The sequence below is a fragment of the Polypterus senegalus genome, chromosome 3 (genome assembly GCF_016835505.1).
Source record: "Polypterus senegalus isolate Bchr_013 chromosome 3, ASM1683550v1, whole genome shotgun sequence".
NCBI classification, from domain to species: Eukaryota; Metazoa; Chordata; class Cladistia; order Polypteriformes; family Polypteridae; genus Polypterus; species Polypterus senegalus.
The window spans coordinates 84,309,019-84,334,571 of NC_053156.1; the positions used below are offsets into that span (position 1 = coordinate 84,309,019).

General features: G+C 37.9%; 1 protein-coding gene and 1 long non-coding RNA gene across 4 annotated transcripts in view; one reads left to right on the forward strand and one right to left on the reverse strand.

Annotated features, from left to right (window-relative positions):
* Nucleotides 1–9,827: 9,827 nt before the first annotated feature.
* LOC120525335 lies at nucleotides 9,828–21,883 on the reverse strand. Of its 2 annotated transcripts, none has more exons than XR_005632939.1 (3): nucleotides 21,777–21,883; nucleotides 19,559–19,656; nucleotides 9,828–10,265 (listed from the first exon to the last, which is right to left on the reverse strand). It is a non-coding gene; the product is annotated as an uncharacterized LOC120525335 (long non-coding RNA). The 2 variants fall into 2 exon arrangements; XR_005632938.1 differs by having other exon boundaries at nucleotides 21,712–21,883.
* Nucleotides 21,884–22,002: 119 nt separating this feature from the next.
* adgb (androglobin) overlaps nucleotides 22,003–25,553 on the forward strand; it is a 204,956-nt gene continuing 201,405 nt past the window's right edge. For both annotated transcript variants that reach the window (XM_039747534.1, XM_039747535.1), the window contains exon 1: nucleotides 22,003–22,135. In XM_039747534.1, coding sequence (XP_039603468.1) covers nucleotides 22,062–22,135 — 74 coding nt within the window. In that variant the 5' untranslated portion in view covers nucleotides 22,003–22,061. The remainder of the gene's footprint in view (nucleotides 22,136–25,553) is intronic.

Below are 25,553 nucleotides of genomic sequence, written 5' to 3' on the forward strand. Positions count from 1 at the left end.
TTTACATAACTTAAATCATTCTTTTGCAAAAATATGACCAATGTCCATTTTACATACATTTATCTCTGATTAAAAACAATAAACCCCATTCCCCAGTTTCCACAAACCCTTCAATATCTCTCTTTACTTTGCCTTCCACCTCAAATTCTAAACTGTTTTGAACCCATTGCACATATCTCATCAAAGTTTGCTTTATCAGGTTTGGAGTCAAAAATATGCTGTTCTAGTAATCTCAGAACATATTGATGAGTTCTTATTGTGTTATTGTTTATTGGTATTCTCATGTATGTAATGATTTCATAAGCAAACAGTTACTGGGACAAAGTAGATTAGTTAAGAAAGTGAGCTTCACAAACTCAGTGGTGTCCTCTTATTTGTCAAATTTCTTACTTCTGCTGCCTAGATAACTATATTTAGAAATTATTTCTAGGGTAGCCTAAAACTTTTGCACAGTATGCGTATTTAATAATAATAATAATACATTTTATTTATATAGTGCCTTTCCCATACATATTTGTATGTGTGTGTCCAGATTGGAGGGTACTTGAGCACATTTGTGTATTCTTTTGCTTGGTTTGAGTGATTTTTGTGTTGTTGTTATTCTTGGCTTTTTCCTCCTGCACATTTGTTTTAGTGCTTCAGCTGTCACATGCTGATTACATTATTGGACACATTATTGTATTGCCAGGGGTGTCATTAAATGTGTGTCCAGATACACAGTTGTCAGTGGCCATACTTGCTTGTCAGGTCAGATCACTGTATGAACAAAGATCTGAGCAAAAATGTGAGGAAACAAAAAAAAAAAGCAAATGAAAAAGTTACACTGGGGGCAGCATGGCTTTCATTCTGGATTAAAGAACAGCTTGAGAGCACCCCTTGCCTATCATGTTCATAGTATAAGCTGTATACTAAGCATATTCCAATTTGACTGTCACCATAGTTTCCAGATAAGGATCATGTCCTCTGTGCAGCCACAGGCACATTTGCTGAGGCAGTGTGCCGAAAATCCATAGTGTTGTTACAGCAGTGCTAGAAGAAGTCACATCAATTTTGCAGGTTGTGGATTCAGCATTAGTATGCCCTAATCAAATATGGAAAGTTGGAATTTACCACAAGTCATATGTAGCTTTAGAAAGCTTGTGAGCCTAAAGTAACTGTTATTTGCTACATTTTTTTTTAACAGCTGAGATTTTCTGTGTTATGAATTGCCTTAAATCTTAATCTGGATAATATCCTGAAAGCTGTAATTTGATATCATTTATAACTTTCTTAGATCTACACCTTGCTAAACAGCTATGATAGTAATGAAATGACAGTTCTTGCACTCCCTTCCAAAAAAAAAGGAAATTCACAAATGAGCTGATCACACAGGAAAGTTCTTGTGGATGATGTCTGAGAAATGAAAATCTGTGAAAAGAATACCAAGTCACTCATCTTAGGTGGAGTGTCAGGTACAGAAATCTAGAAAACCATTACATATAGCCCAGGTACAGACAGAGACACAGACCTACAATGTCCAGAACACAGACGTTTAATTTTTCCTTCTTCCGCACACACAATACTCAGTATACCAATCACCTCAATAAACTCACAGTCCTTTTTCTTCTATTATCTTTCTCCTTATTCTTCTGTCACTTCCTCCCCTCTCCTCTCCCCTCCTCGCCTTGCAAGCTGTGTTCTCTGCCTCCCAACTCCGGCTCCTTGAATGGAGTGAGCCGGCCCTTTTTATGTGCTCCAGGTGCACCCCTGATGAACATCCTGCAGCACTTCCTGGTGTGGCGGAAGTGCTGCATGGGCACCCGGAAACATTCCAGGTGTGCTCGGATTCTCTTCCGGCAGCACTTTCTGGTGTGGCTGAAGTGCTGCAGTCCAGGGCTCTGGGATTGCCCAGGCGACCCCTGGAGGTTGCCATGAGCCCCCACAGGTTTGAGCCTCCATGCTCCAAGCCCTGACCCCAATGTAATGTAGGGGGGCTGCCCTCTTGTGTCCCAGGGGAGATATTGCCTCTCTCCCAGCCCTTCTGTTCACCATGCGTCCACCACAATATATACGCAGTACATGTGTATTATTAAAATGGCTAAATGGGCCAGAGTAGCAAGTCAGGATGGCCTAAAAGAGCTTTTAGGCTGGAGTCGCTATCTTGAGTGTATTTTGTTTTATTCTGTAATCATCCTGCCTTCAGTCTTTAGAATCATTATGAATGTAAAGTTAACGTCTTTCTTTAAGCTCTATGAACTGTCAAGTAGGGTTTTATGTTATATTAATTTTAAAATGTTCTCTTTTTTCAGCATTCACTTGGCTGCCTCATTTTGAATGTTGCCCTGCAGCTGCTGATAAGCATATTCATTGTAAATGATTTTATAACACCCATTCATTCGTCTATACACTTCCACATTTTGTATAAAAAAAATGTAAAAAATCAGGATATCACCATGACTGTTTCCACTGAGTAATATAAAGATGATAACCTAGAAAATGCCATTGAGCTGAAAACTCTCCGGCGGCTTTCCACAGAGCCCAAGTGTTATTAGGTTAGTCGTAAAAAAAAAAAAAAGTTGTGGTCTTTAGGTCACTTATAATAAGCCAGCAATTTAAGTACACAGGCCTAAATATTAAAGAAGGTTAATGTTAAAAGGGCAAAGTATGAAAAGTCTGCTATCTGGCATTTATTCAGCACTTTAAAACAAACCGCTTGTGAGATGCATAAATAAATAAAAGGAAGTCAATTCATTTCTGTACCATGCGGGCTTATTTGAGAACAAGGACATTTTCTATCTGGCTGTTTGCACATTAAGAGGTAAGAATAAAATTACAGGTTTCAACTCATAATTAACTGTGATTCTTGTTTTTTTTCATGCCTAGGCACTATTACAAAGGATGTACAGTAAGACTGTACCTCTCTAGGCCTGTTAAACTATTCAGGCTTTCTTGCGATGGTTTCTCTGTATAACGTATGTACCACAAAACTCTAAATGCAGGCTGATAATCCCCCTTCTTCTTAATGAACTTTAAAAACAACCATGTTCACAGTTAGACTGTGAAACTAAACTTTATATTCATTTGTTATGTTTAAATTATTACGCTCTCTACAGTACATATACTCTTATTGAGCGTATACTTTGGACACTTCCTGTCTGTAAAGAATAGTGAATACATACATTGAGGAACGGCATTACATAAATAACTGGGTGATTAAAATGTGTGCCATTTTCGCCTCCCTCAGAAGATTGGAGATATGTCAAGCTATGAGGGATACCTGAATATAACGGAAGCGAAAAGAAAATTGCTCTGATTTACACTTTGTTCAGTTTTCAACTATAAGCTATCTCCTCCAAACATAAAACAGGAAGTCTCTCCTACTTGCTCTCTCTCTCTTTTCATCTCTTTTTAACCATAAAACAGTTGCTATTTCTCTCTTTATGAAAGTCCATCTAAAGTAAACACACTCCGGCATCTGATGGGTAAAAGGCAGCATTTTTTTTTTTTTAAAGTGGAGCTGTCATGACCTTTCGGAGGCTGAGGGGTCTTTGGCTTAATCCGACTGAACAGAGGAGTCTAGTGGAAGTGTGGCATGCCATTGAAGCCATACATTTTTTATAGGATGGAAAGATAAGATTGGAGGCCATGTTTTAAAATAAATGTATACCATCTCGGGGCCTACATTTAAATATAGTATGTCGCATACCTTCTACTGTTTGTTTGTGGATATAAATTGATCTCATGTGGCAAGAAGAGATAATCCCTTGATTCAGTTACATTTCTGAAATTAGCTTTAAGCCCCTGGGTTTTACAGAAGATCTGAGTGTATAAGATGTTGCTGCTGTGACCCTTAAGTATAAAGAACAGCATCTGGCAGACAGGCACTTAGGCTTCTGTGACCAGTCTGCTCAAACTAAACCTTAGCGGAGAAATCCACACGGTATTTAAATCAACAAGTGTGTTATGTTGTCTAATGAAGACTGATCAAGGTCTTCTCTAAGAAAGATACTATGGAAGATAAACCAACACTCATTTTATAAAATGAATGAGAAGTCAAGCTGTATAGTAAGGTAGCTATTGTCTATTTAGCACTCTTCAGCTATTTTCATTCCCTCGCATCATTATTTCTAAATATTATTCATACAGAAGGTTGCTTTGGAGTTTCTCAAGAGCCACAGGGTAGCATGCAATACAGAAGTCTTTTTAAAGGCTTCATATCTTGGTTTGTCCTATGTCTGTGAAGAGAAGAAAGAGACAGTGGGGATAAAGGCACAGGCTGATACCAGACATGCAAGCTTCTGAAAGATTTATTACTCAGGCGAAGTCAGATGAAAGAATCAATCTATGCAGTTTACGCTATATAAACTTGGGTGACAGATGAGATTCTCAGTCAGCCTTTCTAGTTGTTCAGAAGCTTTGATATGAACTACCCAGGGAATTGTTTTTCAGCTTTATGGCGCTCTCTCTGTGGAATTCCCTCGTTTTGTCTGTTCATGAGCCTCCTGTTCTCTCAGTCAAAGAGATGAGCCATCCCAGGATTACTGCTCTCAATCAGTGACATATTTAAACAGCTCATTATCCGGTTTATTTTGCATGGCACAAAGGAATTGTTGCCTAGGTGGGTAAACTGTATATTTGTAAACCAAAAGAGCACAGGTTCAAACATCACATCAGCCCATCCTTGTGGCATTTGGGACATGGCAGAACTCAAAATTGGATCAGATTGAGCACCTGTCCGTCAAATAGTGTCCATACTCACATGAAGCTTTTTCACAGTTACTTTACTTGTATATCTTTAGGACATTGGAGGAACCAGGAGTGCAGACAGACACAGTGAGAGTGGGTAAACTCCACATAGACATTGAGCCGGCAGGTTCAAGGGACAGGCTGGTGCACTGCAGAAGCTTGTTGTCTACATTTTCTTCATTTATGTTCACATTTCACATGGACAGTTACCAGGAAAGGATTTGATGACTACTCTCCTACCCTGTAGACATGGACCTTGGCCATATAATATTATTTTTACTTAAAGTGCACAAATCGGCACTGAAATAAAGCAAAAATTGTATCTACTGCACCTTTCTACATTTTTTCCACTTTTACTATTTTATTGAAGCTTTAAGTAATGCTACACTGGCAGGTTAAATAGGGAAATGTAAACCAAGAGTGTGCTGCCAAGTGATGGGAGACACGTTATATAGTATAGAGAATGGACTGGATGGCATGCGGGGTACGTACAAGATGGAACATTCCACCATTGCAGACACCTTTGTCAGGACTACTCAGGTGGAAAGATGACAAATGGCACCCTCCTGTGCTGAAACACTGGAACAACATGCATTCAAAAGAAGTGACACGGTCAAAGTAGAAATGCTTACAAGTTATACATGACCAAAATTAACTACCTTTAAAATGTGTTGCTTTTAACACATAATTATTGGTAGTATTAAAAAGCTTCTTCATATGCGATATTCAATGGTTATTCATTCTGATATAAAGAACCACACTGTATAGTAAATTAATTCACAGACAATATGTCCCCATCTGGGGAAGTCTTGGGGAAATGGCAATAAAAATGGGAAAAGTGTTTGGGTAAAAAAAACGTTAAATGTGGTGGGTGGGAATCGAACCTGGATTTCTTGGCTGATGGACACCCTTATAACCGGTGGCTTACAATATCAGGATACATTATAACTGTTTTCAAATGTAGTTTGACCTCAGTTAGAGGTCAAGCAGGATAAACAATTTAATCTGGGTCACACAGTCAGGCAGAGGCAGAACTCATCCAGCAATCTTGTGCTTTAAAGTGCATTGACTTAGCTACTGTGAACAGTACATAAACCACATAAAGTATATCACTCTAGGGCCATCATTCAATATGGAGAGTGGGAGTAAAATTCTTAGTACCCAAAAATAAAGCCTCAGACATTGGGAGAACATGCCAGCTCCATACAAATAATGACCAGGGCAGGGTTTGGAACATGGGCTCCAGATGCTATGAGGTAACAGCACTAACCACTGCACAAATACATGGTGTGGTAGAGCACATAAACTAGTCTGCTTTACTAAACCAATCTCATTTTAAATATCTTAATATTTAAAATTAAAATAATGTTATTCCTATAAAATCCAAAGCTATGTTTATCAGTTTTCAAATGTGTTAGAATTTTGTTCTCTCAATCTCAATGTTGTGGTATATCAGAGAGCTTGAAGAGATAAATGTTGGTGGGGTGAATATAAAAAATTTGCGTTATGCAGATGATACAGTGCTGTTAACCGATGAAGAACAAAAACTGCAAAAACTTGTGGACGTGGTAGTAGAAGAAAGTGATAAGAAGCTTCTGGAAATAAACAGAAAGGACTCTTATGTGCTGGTATTCTCGAAGAAAGCAAATAGTCCTACCTGTAAAACTTTGGTGAAAGGAGAAGCCCTGGGGCAGGTGGATCAGTTTATATATCCAGGGAGCATGTTGACGGCTGATGCAAGAACAGACCAGGAGATAAAGCGCCAAACTGCCATAGCTAAGAATGCTTTCAAAAAGATGGAGTGGGTTTTATTATCAAAAAGCATGTCACTAACTACTCGAAAGAGAATTTTGAAATGTTATGTTTGGTCGATTAGAAGCAGTGGAAATGTGGTTTCTGAGAAGGATGATGAAAATATCATGGACAAAAAGATTACAAATGTAGAGGTGATGCACAGCACTGGAATGACTTCGGAATTGCTAGAGGTGATTGTGAAAAGACCAATTCAATTTGGTGGCCATATGTTGCAAAAAGAAAAATTGGAGGAATTAGTATTGGCTGGATGGATATATGGTAATTAGACAATCATTAGTCAATGATTAATGTTTCTTGGCTGGCTACAACGAGTAACTGGAATTAAGACACTTGACATATTGAGCAATCTCAAATACTGATATGAAAAAGAAGCCATAGCTGCCACCCACATCAGGATTCTGGCACAACACTTTGAATGACTCTCTCAATCTGATTAATACACATCTATATAATGTGGTGCTGACCCAATAGATTCTTGCACATTATTTTGCTTTTTAAGTAGCTTGCAATCCTTAGAGGGATGGCTCACTTTAGCCATACTAAGTGACTGACTGTGGCAGACTTGCCCCTTTTGATAGCCCTCCTTGGAGGCGGCACTGAAGCCGCCCATGTGAAAATGCCAGGCTGAATCAATGACAAAGTCATCCTCAGGCTGATGTTATATATATATATATATATATATATATATATATATATATATAAAATCCAACATCTGTCTGTCTGTATGTATGTCTGTCTGCTTTTCATGAGAGAACTACTTAATGGATTTAGAGTATTTTTCTATAATTTGTTTGAACATTTCGGTTGATTTTGTGACTTCTGTCATCATGAAGTATCAGAGTTCGGTTCTGGCAGTGATTTACTTGTGCAACTCCGAGAAATTAGCTGTGGGCCAAGGGATGGGGGCGGGGCCCTCCTCACTCATGCCCCAGCCTCCATTTGAGTCGGTCTACCTCTCGCCACATGTTGGAGCATACCTTGCCTCCACTTAGCTAGCGATACCTGTTTGTTTATTGGTTTTTAAAGTTTGACCTGTTTCACTACTACATGGGAGGAGCCGTGGGGGGCAGCTAGTGTATATGTGTATCTCTCTATTATAAAAAAAAATCTTGGGGAGGCAGACAAGGGAGACAAGAAGTGATCTTCTCAGAAGTCAATTTAAAGTCCCACAAGAGACACTTTAACTTGCTCCCATCTCTTAAAACAATGACAAGTGACAAGCAAAGCACGCAGCTCGCAGCAGATGATCCGACCACTTCTCCTTCCGTACGTTCAACAACCCCAACCCCCCCCCTTAACAACGCGAGCAAGAGTGACTGTACAGGCTTTAAAATGATGGACGGACAGCGCGACAACAGCTGCCCCCCTACACAACGCGAGCAGTGAAAGAGATTTAACCACGCCAAGGGCCGGAAATAAAGGACAAGTAATGCTTTTACAACATCACACAAGACAAGGCAGTGAGCCATCATTTAAAACAAGTCCATGGACATCTAACCTAGCAGTTGTGGAATAGTTTTTGGAAGACACGCATCATGTGCTCCCAGCTCTTAAAACAACGACATGCGACAAGCAGAACAGGCAGCAGAAAGACAGGAGATGATCCCAGGGCATCTCCTTAGCATGCGTTCAGCGTGTCCCCCCACCCCACAACGTGAGCAGCGTTATACGTCCTGCAAGAAAGAGATGTAACCACGCCCAGGGCCGGAAATAAAGGACAAGTTGCAATGCATATGTAGCAATTCCCATGAAAATAACAATCTCTTTAAATTGTATATCTAGTAAACCAAACATGGAGGTGGGCAGGTGGGCGAGCGGAGCCCCCTAGTGTATGTATATATATAGAGTTTGTTTTTTTTCAAGCATGTGAGTGTGGGGAAAATCTCATGGGTTACAGTCATAGAAAACAAATGGGGGAGATAAAAAGAGTGATACCAGGGCTAACCTCTCTTGCATTGTGAGGTCACTTCTGTTGGATTGTCAATAGCTCCACCTCTTGTCCTATTTAAAGGACATATTGCCAGCATTTGACATTCAGGAGAGAACCAGCTACCAACGAGGTCACACCTCAGCTCGGGAGAGAAACTTCGTAAGCTGCAAAGCAGTATACAGTGGTTATGCTTTTTTCTTTAATTTTTTTTTTTCATATTTAAACCTTGGGAATTAAATCAAGCATTCCACAGGACTCTAACACTTTATGATCTTGTCTTCTTATTTTTTTATATTTTTTATAGCAAATCTTATAAAAAGCAATACCAAAAGTGACCAGGTAGAATCTAGAAAGTGGGGTTTCAGTGAGGGATTTACTGTACTAATGCAGAATGAGTCGACGGCATAAGTGATCAAAAAGTGCCGGCCTCCTCCACAAATAAGAATGCATCAGTAAGGAAAAATATGTATGTTGTAATCTGATTTGTTTATTTTTTCACACTGTTTTGCATTTGTGCTGGCATTCTTTTTTTACTTGAGGTTGTGTTATTAAAACATAGAGAATTCAATTTTGTTATTTATTTTGTGATAGGAAAATCATATCACACCATTAAAATATTTTTTTGTTTCTCTTCCACTGCCATTTTGTGTTGCAGATGCTGCAGTGTTGCTATGGAAGATCACCCCTTTCTAGTCATCTGAGATTACAGGTAAAAATGCTGATTGCTGCCACATGGATTATTCTCATTTTTGATTTCGTCATTTACAATTTAGTGCTTTGTATCTGTGATATATGGTGATGTGGATATGTAACACTATCTGGAACCATCACCCGGATGAAAATAAATATAAAACAAACTAAATGATTGGGATTTCAAAATGGCAAGATGCAAATTTTACTTGCATTATGGCAACTAGAAAACTGCCAGCAGTAACTGTGGTGCTATAGTATAGCTAGTTTGTACTATAGAATGCCTGCTGATTGTACAAAGACCCCTAAGAACTATGCCAGAGGACAGTGCCAGGCCAGGGCTTTAGTTCTTCTTCTTCTTCCAGATTGACAGCTCAGGAGGAAATAAACAGATACGTAATCCCTCTGGCTTTAGGCAATATCCAGTTCCCTTTATTTTAGCACCAAAGGTCACACTCCTGTCACTAACCATTCAGCATGCTGCATGAAGTTATATTGTTTTGCTTTTATGTAAAACTACTAATTTATACGATTTTTATTCACCCTACCTAAGAGTTCTAAGAGCTTTAATATAAGCAATTGTCTGTAGGTTAAGTTAGATTAAAAGAAAAAAAGACAAACACAGTTTTCTAGTTTATACAATTTTGTTAACAGATTTATAGGGTCAGTACTTTCACACTTTGGTCGCAAATAAAGCCAGGGAAATAATTATTTACATGCTTCACAAGACCAAATACAAATTATTTACAGTTTGCTGTACTGAAATTTAACAAGTGGTCACAGCATAGCAACTTTAAAGTACAACTAATTAGTGTAAGCCTGACATGAGAAAAGAAAATATTAGTTCTGCTGCCTCACACCTCCAGGAGTGTGAGTTTAAATCCTAGACTGGCCCACGTGTGCATGAGGTTTTCTCTGGGTTCTCCTTTTTCTTCACACATGTCATAGATGGGTGGGTTTGGTTCATTGGTGTCTGTAAATTGACCAGCTATGAGTGACTGGGGGTTATGATGAACTGGCTTTGTTCAGTCCTTACACTCAATATTTCCAGGGTAGTTCCAGCTCACTGGGACGCTAAAATGGCATAAGCAGTCTCAGCCAATCACTGGAAGAAATACAAAAATAAAAAAGACATGAACAAATGGAAAACACAAAGGTAGTGGAAAGAATTAACACAGAATAAACCTTTTTTATGCATCTGGTGGTTGTGACCTTCCCATTTTCTCATTCTTCCTCTCTTTGGTAATCTCCTGAGCTCTTTCTTGGTTAATTGGGTCACATCAGCTTAACGTCCTGGTCTCATTCATTACCAGCAAGACACTGTTAATTTGCTTCCTAAATTCTTTTGTCTTGGGAGAAGGCTGCTGTCTTCTTGAAAGTCCGTCATAATTCTATCACCTCATGATGATCCTGGAAAACTGCCATCCCAGACAGTTTGCTTATAAATAAGGCATGCAACCCCATTGCAAGACATGCTTGCCTATTGTGCTATGTACAGATGTACATCATTCACTATTCATTGTTATGAAAAAGGTCTACAAGGATTGGTCACTTTCGATATACAGGGGGGATACCCACTGTTTTTAATTTAAAATTTTAAACACAGGATCCATTGTTTTTGTTCTCTGTATTTTCATTTCAGAAACTGGGAATATGGTAAGTGTATATATATATATATATATATATATATATATATATATATATATATATATATAATATGTGAGTCCCTGTCTTGCACCTCAAAACATGAAGCTGAGTCTCAGTACTTTAACAAGACCAACTTTATCCCCCTTGAAAAAGGAACAGCACGGTTATTTATTGTAGCGGGATCTGCCAATCTCCTATACACTGACACAGCAGTCAGGCAGGGTCATGGCCAGATTAGTGGCCAAGTAAACCTGTTCCCTGTATTTATATTGTTACTTGCTTCACCCATCAACAGCAAGGGCTTACAGCACAACCGCGATCGACTCGGATCTGCTTTCGCTGCGAGCTGGTGAGGCAACTGACAAACTGTCTTCCATAGATGCGGCGATCGCGCTTTTCTTGGATTGAGACTGGAAAGTGACCCCACCATAGAAACAAGAACCAAACTGTCTACTAAAGACATAATGCACCTAATATCACTTTGCCAAAAAACTCACTTTCATTTCAACGGCAAATACTACATTCAAAAAGAAGGCATGCCAATGGGATCGCCGTTATCAGGACTTCTAGCGGAACTGGTAATGCAGCGATTTGAAAATGCGGCTCTAACCCAGTTCACACCCAAAATTTGGATACGCTATGTAGACGACACATTCGTCATACTAAAAATGACCAGCTGATGTGTTCTACAATCACAACAACAAAATAGGCTATTCCCTGCAATCTAATTCACAAAGGAAAAAGAAATGAACCGACACATCAGCTTCCTGGACATCTACATTGAAAGAAATAATGACGCCACCCTGACCACAAGTGTTTACCGTAAGGAATGCTATGCAGACAAGATATTACACTTCGCCAGCAACCACCCAGTATTTCATAAACGAAGCTGTGTTAAAACTCCATTCAGAAGAGTCCACACCCATTGTAAAACGAAGGAGACAAAAATGAATGAAAGACACTATCTCTTCCGTCTTTTCACTTCAAACGGACACTCAAAAACATTCATTAATCGATGCTTACACAGAAGACGCCAAAAAACTCAGCAAATAATCGACTTGAACCAGAACCCCCACCCCACCTGGAACTCACTTACATATCACCACATGGTGTCTGAAGGTGCAGCACGCATCCTGGCCAAGTCAGGCATCAGAATAGCACACAAACCCATCAACAATCTGCGCATGGTCTTCTTTAATACTAAAAACAAGAAATCGACAGCAGAAACACGAAACGCATTTTATAGCATTCCATGCAGTTCTTGCCCAGCGGTATACATTGGACAAACTTCAAAACGAATCACAACATGTATACATGAACATCGCAACGCCACCAGAAAAAAGGGCTCACAATCACTGATCAATACGCATACGAAATCAACAGGACATACATTTAACTGGGACAATGTACAAGTAAGATGTAAGGCCAGTACTAAAAGTGCCAGAGAGCTGGCTGAATCTTGGCTAGCAAACGAGAACGCCATCAACAGACACTTGGACATAAATCCAGCAAGCAAACTTAAGAAGAAAATGTTCATAATAAATAAAAGCTTTATAACCAATACCCCCCTTCCTGATCACATTGACTTACAACACGTAATTTTTGCTATATATTGCCTTTGATTCTTGTAAGTCTAAGCATTATCCTCTGATGAAGGCCCCTGGCAGGGGCTGAAAGCTCAGGAATAAAAACTACTTTATGATATGTGATTCATTTTCTCCCTTTGTGGATCTCCAGCTACAAATATGCAAATATTTTTATATAAAATACATATATATATATATATCTATACTAATAAAAGGCAAAGCCCTCACTCACTGACTCACTGACTCATCACTAATTCTCCAACTTCCCATGTAGGTAGAAGGCTGAAATTTGGCAGGCTCATTCCTTACAGCTTACTTACAAAAGTTGGGCAGGTTTCATTTCGAAATTCTACGCCTAATGGTCATAACTGGAAGGTATTTTTCTCCATTAACTGTAATGGAGTTGAGCTGGAAAGACGTGGAGGGCGGAGTTTCGTGTGACATTATCACGGCTCACACGTAATCACGTGAACTGACTGTCAACGCAGTGCGTAGAAAACCAGGAAGACCTCCAAAAAGCGCTTAAGAAAACATGCATTATATAATTGAGAAGGCAGCGAAACAATAAGAAGTGAGCGAGTGACATATACTACCATATTCATGAGTGCTGCTACCTCGGAAAGAAAGCAAGGTGTAAACCTAAACTTTAAATTAAGTTCATAGACAGGCTACCGCTGGCGTTTCACATGCCCACAGGGAATGCGGGATACAAGTTTAATGAGAGGACGAGGATATAAATGAGAGTTTTGATCACTTTGTAACTAAGTTAAAATTGTAGGTGAAGGGGTGTGCTTATGCAAATTCCGAGAGACTGTGTTTGTGGGGGATTGACAGTTAAGGCGGGTGGGGGAATCACGTCATCATCTCCCCTCCCATTCATCTCATTTCGCTCTGAGCTGAGCTCCGCAGCTAACGGCGTCTTCCGAAGCAACTTCGTCAGACTGCCACCAAATACTCACAGAAAAATCCACAAGTTAATACACACGCTGTCTCTAGAGTTTCTGCACACTGAATCCTCCAGGCACTACTTACAAAAGGTTACATTGACAATCGTGTTACGTTATTTTTAAAATCTTTCCTTTTCTTAGCACAGCTGAGAAGCTTCGATGCATGTGCTCCATAACGCGTTAAAAAATAATGCATTTGATCACACTTTGCGTTACAAGCAAAGGGGAGCTTTTGTCAATGCATGATTTCCTGGTACACCGACTACAATGATCAGCGCATCCCGATTCATTTTACCCTCGCACCACCTTAGTTTGAGAAGAAGTATGAAAAAATATGAGGTTAACACAGAAAAACAGATCACCAATTCAAGCTTTATGAATAATCGATTCGCCATCAATAATTGTTTTGGTAAAGCCATCCTCCTTCCATTTTATAATTTTTCCGCCACTAGCCATGATTAAATGAACGGTAAAAAGTAAGAGCAAAGCGAGGGTGACTTATTTAGGCAGGCATATATATGACAGCAACACTCATGACAATGTCAATCATGTTACGTTATTATTAAAATGTTTCCTTTTCTTTTTCATTACTTCTTTAACACACTACTTTCTGCTGCGAGGCGCAGGTATTTTGATATATATATATATATATATATATATATATATATATATATATATATATATATATATATATATATATATAGCAGAATACCGCGCGCAGCGGAGAAGTAGTGTGTTAAAGAAGGTACGAAAAGAAAAGGAAAAATTTTAAAAATAATGTAACATGATTGTTAATGTAATTGTTTTGTCATTGATATGAGTGTTGTTCTCATATCTATCTATATATATATATATATATCTCTATTTATCTATATATATACAGTGGTGTGAAAAATATTTGGTTTGGATTTTTTCTCCTAAATAATAAAACCATCATTTAAAAACTGCATTTTGTGTTTACTTGTGTTATATTTGACTAATGGTTAAATGTGTTTGATGATCAGAAACATTTTGTGTGACAAACATGCAAAGAATAAGAAATCAGGAAGGGGCAAATAGTTTTCACACCACTGTATATATATATATATATACAGTGGAGGAAATAATTATTTGACCCCTCACTGATTTTGTAAGTTTGTCCAATGACAAAGAAATGAAAAGTCTCAGAACAGTATCATTTCAATGGTAGGTTTATTTCAACAGTGGCAGATTGCACATCAAAAGGAAAATCGAAAAAATAACTTTAAATAAAAGATAGAAATTGATTTGCATTTCATTGAGGGAAATAAGTTTTGAACCCCTACCAACCATTAAGAGTTCTGGCTCCCACAGAGTGGTTAGACACTTCTACTCAATTAGTCACCCTCATTAAGGACACCTGTCTTAACTAGTCACCTGTATAAAAGACACCTGTCCACAGAATCAATCAATCAAGCAGACTCCACACTCTACAACATGGGAAAGACCAAAGAGCTGTCCAAGGATGTCAGAGACAAAATTGTAGACCTGCACAAGGCTGGAATGGGCTACAAAACCATTAGCAAGAAGCTGGGAGAGAAGGTGACAACTGCTGGTGCGATTGTTCAAAATGAAAGGAGCACAAAATGACCATCAATCGACCTCGCTCTGGGGCTCCACGCAAGATCTCACCTCGTGGGGTGTCAATGGTTCTGAGAAAGGTGAAAAGAATCCTAGAACTACACGGGAGGAGTTAGTTAATGACCTCAAATTAGCAGGGACCACAGTCACCAAGAAAACCATTGGAAACACATTACACGCAATGGATTAAAATCCTGCAGGGCTCGCAAGGTCCCCTGCTCAAGAAGGCACATGTGCAGGCCCGTCTGAAGTTTGCCAATGAACACCTGAATGATTCAGAGAGTGACTGGGAGAAGGTGCTGTGGTCTGATGAGACCAAAATACAGCTCTTTGGCATTAACTCAACTCGCTGTGTTTGGAGGAAGAAAAATGCTGCCTATGACCCCAAAACACCGTCCCCACCGTCAAGCATGGGGGTGGAAACATTTTGCTTTGGGGTGTTTTTCTGCTAAGGGCACAGGACAACTTAATCGCATTAACGGGAAAATGGACGGAGCCATGTATCGTGAAATCCTGAGCGACAATCTCCTTCCCTCTGCCAGGAAACTGAAAATGGGTCGTGGATGGGTGTTCCAGCACGACAATGACCCAAAACATACAGCAAAGGCAACAAAGGAGTGGCTCAAGAAGAAGCACATTAAGGTCATGGAGTGGCCTAGTCAGTCTCGGACCTTAATCCAATAGAAAACCTATGGAGGGAGCTCAAGCTCAGAGTAGCACAGAGACAGCCTCGAAACCTTAGGGATTTAGAGATGATCTGCAAAGAGGAGTGGACCAACATTCCTCCTAAAATGTGCAAACTTGGTCATCAATTACAAGAAACGTTTGACCTCTGTGCTTGCAAACAAGGGTTTTTCCACTAAGTATTAAGTCTTTTTGTTAGAGGGTTCAAAACTTATTTCCCTCAATGAAATGCAAATCAATTTCTATCTTTTATTTAAAGTTATTTTTTCGATTTTCCTTTTGATGTGCAATCTGCCACTGTTGAAATAAACCTACCATTGAAATGATACTGTTCTGAGACTTTTCATTTCTTTGTCATTGGACAAACTTACAAAATCAGTGAGGGGTCAAATAATTATTTCCTCCACTGTATATATGTAGATATGTATATAGATATGTAGATATGAAGATATGTATGTATATATATATATATATATATATATATATATATATAGATATAGTAGATATAAAGATATGTATATATATATATATATATATATATATATATATATATATATATATATATATATATATATATATATATATATATATATATATATATGTATGTATGTGTGTGTGTGTGTGTATATATATGACAGCAGCAATCCAAGCTGTGAGAAAACAGTAAAAAGGAGGTGTGTCAGATGTCGTGGTACATTTTCTGATACAGCTACTGAAAACAACTTCGTGACGCTGCCGCCAAATACACAAAACAATTACTTTGACAATCATGTTACATTATTTTTTAAATGTTTCCTTTTCTTTTTCATAACTTCTTTAACACATGACATCGCTAAGCCTTGGTATTTTGCTATATATATATATCACAGCGACACTCATAACAGTGACAAAACAATTACATTGACAATCATGTTCCGTTATTTTCAAAATGTTTCCTTTTCTTTCTCTTTCCTTCTTTAACACACTACTTCTCCGCTGTGAAGCGCGGGTATTCTGCTAGTATATATATATATATATATATATATATATATATATATATATATATATATATATATATTATATATATATAAAATACAGTTTAATTGCATTTATGTTAAGTGCCTGATTAAGCCTTTTATTTTGAATTTTTTTTAATGTTTTAATCAGTTAGGAGATGTAATCATAATCATGTGTGTGCAATCAGTGTATTACAATCTTCTTTATGCATGCCATACAAATATGAATTAAATTGAGCAAACAAATTAGGTAAAATGAAGCAGACAATTAAAGGGTAAATCTTCCCAATCATGATGCATATGAGTTGTGTTCTAACGTAAAGCATATTTTATAATTAAAAAAAATAACTTCTTGGTACTTGCCTCCAGAATTGTGGATTCACCTCAGAAAGTCATTGTCAAATGTTGACAATATTGTAGATTGATGCCTCTGTTCTGTAGACAACTACACAATGAACACTGAAAAAGTCACACTATTGACATGGAAGCTTACAGTGGGTACGGAAAGTATTCAGACCCCCTTCATTTTTTCACTCTTTGTTATATTGCAGCCATTTGCTAAAATCATTTAAATTAATTTGTTCCCTCATTAATGTACACACAGCACCCCATATTGACAGACAAAAAAATAATTTTTGAAATTGTTGCAGATTTATTAAAAAAGAAAAACTGAAATATCACATGGTCCTAAGTATTCGGACCCTTTGCTCAGTATTTAGTTGAAGCACCCTTTTGAGCTAATACAGCCATGAGTCTTCTTGGGAAAGATGCAACAAGTTTTTCACACCTAGATTTGGGGATCCTCTGCCATTCCTCCTTGCAGATCCTCTCCAGTTCTGTCAGGTTGGATGGTAAACGTTGGTCGACAGCCATTTTTAGGTCTCTCCAGAGATGCTCAATTGGGTTTAAGTCAGGGCTCTGGCTGGGCCATTCAAGAACAGTCACAGAGTTGTTGTCAAGCCACTCCTTCATTATTTTAGCTGTGTGCTTAGGGTCATTGTCTTGTTGGAAGGTAAACCTTTGGCCCAGTCTGAGGTACTTAGCACTCTGGAGAAGGTTTTTGTCCAGGATATCCCTGTACTTGGCCGCATTCATCTTTCCCTCGATTGCAAACAGTCGTCCTGTCCCTGCAGCTGAAAAACACCCCCACAGCATGATGCTGCCACCGCCATGCTTCACTGTGAGGACTGTATTGGACAAGTGATGAGCAGTGCCTGGTTATCTCCACACATAACGCTTAGAATTAACGCCAAAAAGTTCTATCATGGAGTTTGCTAAAAGACACCTGAAGGACCCTGAGATGGTGAGAAATAAGATTCTCTGGTCTGATGAGACCAAGATAGATAGATTTATTTGCATTATTTAATTAATCTATAATGCTGTTGATTGCTCTGTAAATTACTGTTATTATCTTGTTCTACTATGTACAAAAATGATTCAATGATTGGCATTTGGGAGTAGAAAATAAATCTTTATGCATAAAAATTGGAAGGTTTTTCTTCACACAAAGTGCCTTGAAAGATAAGTCCTGAAGAAAGGTAATACTAAAAGTCAGTGTGTAATGCAAGATGTTTAATTTATATGAATACATTTCAAAACTGATTTTTTTTTCTCTACTGCAGTGAGTTTAATTTACGGATGTCTCAAAGATCAAGATGTAATAGAGAGCCAATCATTTTAGCACAGATACTTGTCTTGTATAGTCTAATTATGATATTTCAGCTTTTATTAATTTCTTCCTAAGACAAGTTAGGAGGAATGTCGGCCACGGTGGGAGACACTGTGATTCCCAGCTTTTATATTTCACACTAATAGAAACGCTGCAAATTACTCCATGGAAACGATCTTTAATGTGCTTAGGTATTGATCCCAGATACTGATTTTCTCCTATTGCTCAAGTGAGCATTCACATTTTCTCTTCAGAGTTTAAATATATGTCTCTTGTTATGGTTCTTTTCATCCTTGTAAATCAATCCATCTTTTGTATATAATGCTTTTCATAATTAGTGCAGCTAGCTTATTCAACAAGACTGATTCAACTGTTCTTTCAAAAGTAGTGATAAATATGCTTTTAAAAGAAAAGAAAAGAAAAAATGGACATCTGGAAATGAAAGCTTAACATTGGTTCTGATTGGTAAATAAACTAGGACAGAGAAACAGTTGCCATAATTAAATCTTTATATTTCTGTAACTAGTTTCTCATTAGTCCACATGCTGTTGCATAATACAGTATTGGCTCTCTTGAATAATATCTTATTCATTTTTCTGTTACTTTCCTTCACATGTGCCACTTTAATGCATGCAAAGGTTTGCACGTGTATTTATTAAGACTGAGTTATTGATGTTGAGCAGCCTGGGGCTATAGAAAACCTGGAATTTTATCAGTGAGTTTTGGGGTTATCTGTTTACTGGGACTACTCCCTATTCCCTGTCATTTGGGGGACAGAATCATTTAATGCTTTTAGCTTAGTATATTTTTAATTAGTGTAATGTATTTGCTGTATGTCTCTGTCCAGATGAACAGAATTAACTTTCTAGAAGTATTTGCTGTATCTTTCTTCATAAAATAATTCTTATTATTCATACTCATTTTCGGAGTTATTAGGCTTGCAATCTCATATGTTCTAAGGTTTGATTTCCTTTGAGACATTTACATTCATTCACCACTTTCAGAACTGCTTTTTCCATTAAGTCACAGGGTACTGTTAACCCCTTTTTGGCAGCTATGAGTTTATTGTAAATTAGTTTTTTACTTTGTGAAGTTCACAAATTTTACTTTTCACCATAAACTTTTTTGGGATTGGCTTCATTAAACTAAACTAATGAAGCAATGAAGTGAAGTGATGCACTGGTCCCGCGACTCTAAGTTGTACTATGGTGATTGGCAAATATCACATTAAAGACTCATGTAATATCAAAAGCTTATTCAAATTTGCTTACCTTCCAAGAGGAAATGATGTAGAAAATAATTTATTTCTTTTGTGATAGAAGGGGGCCATTGTGTCAGTCATCTCTATTCAAAAACAACACCAAAGTGCCTAAAAATACAAAACAAAATATAATCTTTACTAAGCAAAAGCAACCACATAAACAGATACATATAACTGTAGCACAAAGTACAAAATAAACAGAAAAAAAACCGACCCACAGTCTAAATGTGCCATGCTTAACTTACACCATCCCAAAAAGAGACCAACAAGGTTCATTTATTAGATTTACAGGACCAACTCTTGCATTAAATGTGACAAAAAACTGAATTACATCTGCTTTTTAAAAGATGTTCAACTATTTAGCACTTTCAAGCAGAGACAATACAGCAATTTTACTCTCTAATTTCTATTTTTTTGTTTTTTGAGTTTAGCAGATATTATTAACAAGTTACCTGACTGGCAATGGCAGCCAAGGTTGGGAAGGCTGGATCTGTTGGCCCAATTAACGGTGAGACCGGAGATTACAAAGATGCCAAGATTCTCTCACCTGACTAATCGGAGATACTTTTGGCCTCAATTTGGAATATGGGATCATATTGAACCTTGAAGAAAACGTGCCATTGTACTGGCGTGGAGGTCCAGCCATTTCAAACGCTCAGCGGAGGTAAACAGGGCCACTTAAAGAACTTCAAATATGGTGTCCCAATATCCAAAGAAGAGCTGCCTAACCAAAAAAAGCTGCATAATAGTGAAATGTTAATACAGAACTAAATGTAAAACTGCTTCAGACTAGAGGAATATGAATAGGGAGATGTGATGAGTAATTGAAAAACAGATAAAGTAATATTTCACTCCACTCTGCGGTTCAAGCAGGGTTGCTAGGTATTTCAGACAAACCAAAAAAACAAACAAAAAAAAAAACAATTTCCTCCCAATTTAAGAACTTTCCCACCATTCTGAAAAATTAAATCTCTTGTTTAGTACTTCAATACAGGCTTTTTCAAAAAACTGAACACTGATCTACTGTAATGAAAGGTCTTCTCACTTGTACAAATAAATTATGCTGCTAAGCTATGTAACAGCTAGGTGGACTGGCATTGCTAAATTGGCCCTACTGTGTCTTTGGGTGTGTTTGCCCTGCAATGGACTGGTACCCTGACTTGGGGGTGATCCTACTGATCCTACCTTGCACCTCATGCTTGCTTGGATAGTCTCCAGCTGCCCTGCAACCCTGCCATGGATTAGTAGTTTAGGAAAATGGATGGATGGATGGAAACAGCACACTAAACATGTAAGGGTAGTGTTCTTTGTTCAGTTATTAACAGAATTTCATTTTAAAATTGTATAACTCCACTTGGTGTTTGTCCCAAAATATAATATGCTATCACAGTTACATTTACAAGCCAAAAAAAAAGTGATGGTATAAATAACAGACACTACCTGTAAACTCTGTATTCCTTTTATTGCTGAATCCCTGCCTGCACCTCGATGCTTCAGGAGTTGTCATTACAATTGGTAATTATTACACTGATACATACTCAAAAAGATTTGATTCTAATCTTGTGAAACTAAGACAACAACTTCACAAAACTCTTCATACCAGCCCTAGATTTGCTTTTGTGTCTAGCTGAAAATTTGAATTTTCTTAATAAAGTTAGAAAAATTAACAGAAGGACTACAGACTAGGGGCAAGAAGAGAACGCTAGTGTCCGACAGCCATGAATCCTAAACCCGTCAAAGCCCTAGCCAATCATACACGAGCAATGACAGGTGGCACTTGCAAGGTTTCGCATAATGCTTTTTGCTGACTTTGCAATCATTGGGGATTGAGAAAAAGTGTTAGATATGAAATAATGTTTAAAAAGGAGGATAATTCAGATGAAGAAATTGCTTTTAAAAATTCCTCCCGTGTTATACTTTTGTCATCCCTTAATATTCTTCCCCACATGGCTCTGATTTATCCCCAAACTTGGGTGGATTCCCCCTGAGTTGGCAAACTGGGTTCAAACCTGCCCAGGTAAGATTTTCTGAGCTGAAGTTTTTCACCAGCTCGCCTCTGGATGTCTTCGAGAAGCAAACGCCACTCGTATACATCAGTTAAAAGGACAATAAAAGAGTGATGATTGGCTATAAAGTAGTACAGTAATGCAAAAAAAAGCTTACGGTATCTATTAAAACTCGCTGCATGTACCGATCTTGGTTACTCGAGAAGGCACCCGCGAACTAACCTTTCTAGTACACGAACAACCTCAAAGCAACCTGCACTTCTGAAGCTGTAATCAATTTGAAGTCGGACCATTTTAAAACAATACAAACAACTAGCGCGATTTAAAAGAGGCCGCTCTCTGGGACTAAGAGACGCGCGAGACTACGCTTTCGTCCTCGCGAGGAAACAGCCGCGTCTCCGTCTCCTAGCAACTCCCGACAAAACTTACTACGGTCCAAGTTGCGCTCGGCGTTTCTACTGTTCACTGTCGAGGCGTGTAAAAAGAGGTGCTAACTTTTCAGCGGTCATGTCGAAATCAAAGAGGAAAGAAGCCTCCACGCATCGATTGAATTCTGCTCTGGGACAGGCGCCGAATAAAGAGTAAGATTTGCGTGGACAGTTTTCACGTGTGAAAATGCAGCCTGAGGCCATTTGTTATTCAGAATGTTGAATATGAAATATTAGATCAAAGTCTCAACATTGTGATCAAATCACAAGTTCCTGCAAAAAAATAAAGGTTTAGAGCAGTATTGTATATCCTGCGAATGAAGTCCTTAAAACTGAAAACCGTGCTTTTACAGTGACTGTTAATGTGCATATTATATAGCGTCCTACACTGAGAGCGCTATCGCAAGTTGCAAACTATTGGTGGACAGGACTGGGGCAGGCTGATAATCTCCGATTCTGGCATAAGAGGGTTGAAAATAAATGGATGGATATACAAGGTAGTTCTAAAACGAACAAAAAACAAAAGTTGATTCTTCTGTAGTGAATTTGCAGGTACCTGTCAAATTTGGTTAAATCTATCTATCTATCTATCTATCTATCTATCTATCTATCTATCTATCTATCTATCTATCTATCTAAAGCCATTTGATGAAACTGTCTGTAAAAGGCACTATATATAATATCTATTCATATCATTAATTTGGTTGGAAGCATTTTTTTTCTTCTTCAATAACCCTTACACGATAAAAAAAGATAGCACATTGTATTTGCTGCCTCAAAGCACCTGAGTCCCGGTTCAGCTCCAGTGAGGAGTGTTCCCTATTAGCACATTCTCATTACATTAATGTGTGTTTCCTCCTGGGACTTTGGTTTCTTCCCATCTTAAGAAAACATGAACTGGTTAGCTGTGCTCTGATCCAACCTACAGTTAAGGAGAGTATATAAAATAAATTAACTTCAATTAAAATTAAATTTTTGTTTTTATCTGTCTTATAAACTTTTTATGATATGTGGTGGAAAAATAAATCATTTTTATTAGTCCATTTTATTTGACAAACACACTTTTATAGAAGAATGACTTAGTATTTGTGTATAATGGAGCAGATTACAGCTTAACAATAATAGAGACCTGCACATTATATGATGTTAAACATTCATAAGAGTGACAGAAAATGACATGACATGGAAAATGTAAAATAACTCAGGATGATGATTTAAAAAAATTAGAGATCCATCCATTTTCTGCATCTGTTTATTGCAGTCCTGCATCCCAGGTAGCAACCGTTTATCCCAGCAGCACTGGGTGCAACACCATACCCAACCTTGGTGTGCTCGTACAAATTCTCATGCATGTTCTCACCAATGCCAGTTTAAGTCACCAATCAACCTAGCAGGCATCTCTTTGGGAAGTGAAAGAAACCCATACATGGAGAAATCCTAAATGGACACCAAAGTTTAGATATTGAAAGACAATTGTCAGGTCTCACTTTGGTGAAAAGATGCTTTAAACACTGTTAATCTGTATTTCAATGCAGGTCTTTCTTTGACACAAATGATACTAAGAATGTCAATATTGAGGAAACTATAGTTGAATTCCTAGAAATGTGCTTAAAAACAGTAGCTTGGAGCTTTGTTAAAAGAAAATTAAGATCTTTGTTGACTTGGGTGGACTTTTCTTTCCATGGTTCTTGTGGTGCCCATCCCAAATATCTATACTTTATACATATACTGTACTGTATATGTATGGTGCCTATTTTGCTAACTCCAGCCAGTTTTTTTGAGCTTGTGTTATTTTCACACCTTTTGGTAAAACTGGCTTTCAAGATTACCATTTGTTCAAGAAAGAACTACCGGTATACTATTAATTGAATTTACTTTCCATACTAATTTGTATCATCTGGCTTAATATTCCCAACATGTCAATTCACAAATCTCAAACCCCCTGTTTCCTTCAGTTCTGTAGCACACTAACATGGCTGCAATCTTTAAAAAAGCACATGAAAATAATGTTGTTTTGAGAGCAGAGATCTTCACTTGATGTGTTTGTTTTGTGTCTGGGAATCAGCCTCATGTTGCTGTTCTAAAGTGAATGGTACAGCTTGAATATGCTCGGCATTCTCTTGTTTGTCATAATCAGAGCTCAGTGCTTGTCCATTTCTACATCATTCCTTATACTTTGCAGACTTTATACATTTGTTCAGCATTACTTGGTTTGGTTTGGATTTCCTCTTTTTTTGCATGTTTCAATGCAGATCTGTTGACCTTTGATTGAAGCTTCTAGTTTGTATTTTGATCTACGGAACATGGGCAATGAAGTGTCCAGTTCTGGCAATTATCATTAAGGATTTTGAAATCTTATCTGTATTTGCCAAGAGGACTATACTTTGTGGTACTTTGAGTGAGCTTGTTATGTTATTTATGAATGGGACACAAGTCTATTGAACATCTCTGGAAACATTTGAGGAAGCCAAAGTGTCCAGAGGAAAACAAATAGATATAGAAAGAATGAGCAGAACCAACACAATTAGTGAGAAGTCACTGAACCCAACACTTTTTGGCTGTTAGATGGCTGCATTAATCATTGGACCAACATGCTTAACCTAAAATGAAAACAAAAATGATCATTTTGTTTGTATTCAGCATTTTGCTATTCTGCGAGATAAAATGTACATAGTAATAATAAATCATCCACATTTTCAGAAGCTATATGGTCCTAGTCTAACCTAGCTCCCAACTCACTAATGTTTTATATTTGAACTTTCACATACTTTAATATATATAGTTTCAGATAGTAAGAATAACTAATACACATCACAACAAAAACCTGGTTACCTATGTAATTCATTTGAATGAACAATATATATGAGCTATGTAAGTTCAAGCATTTATTTCAGTTTCCACAAGTTCCTGAAGATATCCAGGTTATGTTAGTTGGTTCCCCAAAACTGGCCCTCAGTGAGCAAGTGAAGCCTATGATGGACAGGCGCCCAGTCTGGAGCTTGTTCCTGTCTTTCACCAAATGTTTCCAAGCCAGGCTCTAGTTCTCACAACTCTGAACTTGATTAAACTAGTTTGAGAATGTTATATTATGACTAACTTAAGGATTTTATTGGCTGGTGTCAGTGTCAATGTCAGTGGTTGATCGTCAGTGGTACAAAATATAAAAATGAATTGAATGTTTTCATGAATCAAGTAAGTATCCTTGTTAGTGAGAAATACATACTGAAAAAATAATCTATATGGATAGAATATGACTTTTTTTCCAATGTAATACTTGTATTTAAAGTCCAGTTGGAGACTTTAACATAACAAGGGCATTTTGAATTAAAAACTTTTTTTACAGTTATTGCTATTATGAAAGTCCAGGGTGCGTACAGCCACCCTAACCCTGACACAGACCAGCTGGAGACAGGCTTAGCACACGGCATGCTGTGTATTTACAATTGGGGAGCGTTTCATCCTGCTCCCCACAGCACAGTACATAAAGCACACAGCCCAACACACTCCCTTTTGCCGCCAGTCTTTCCCCCTCCACTCTTCCTCAGACTTTGTCCTCTTCCTCCCGCGTCTG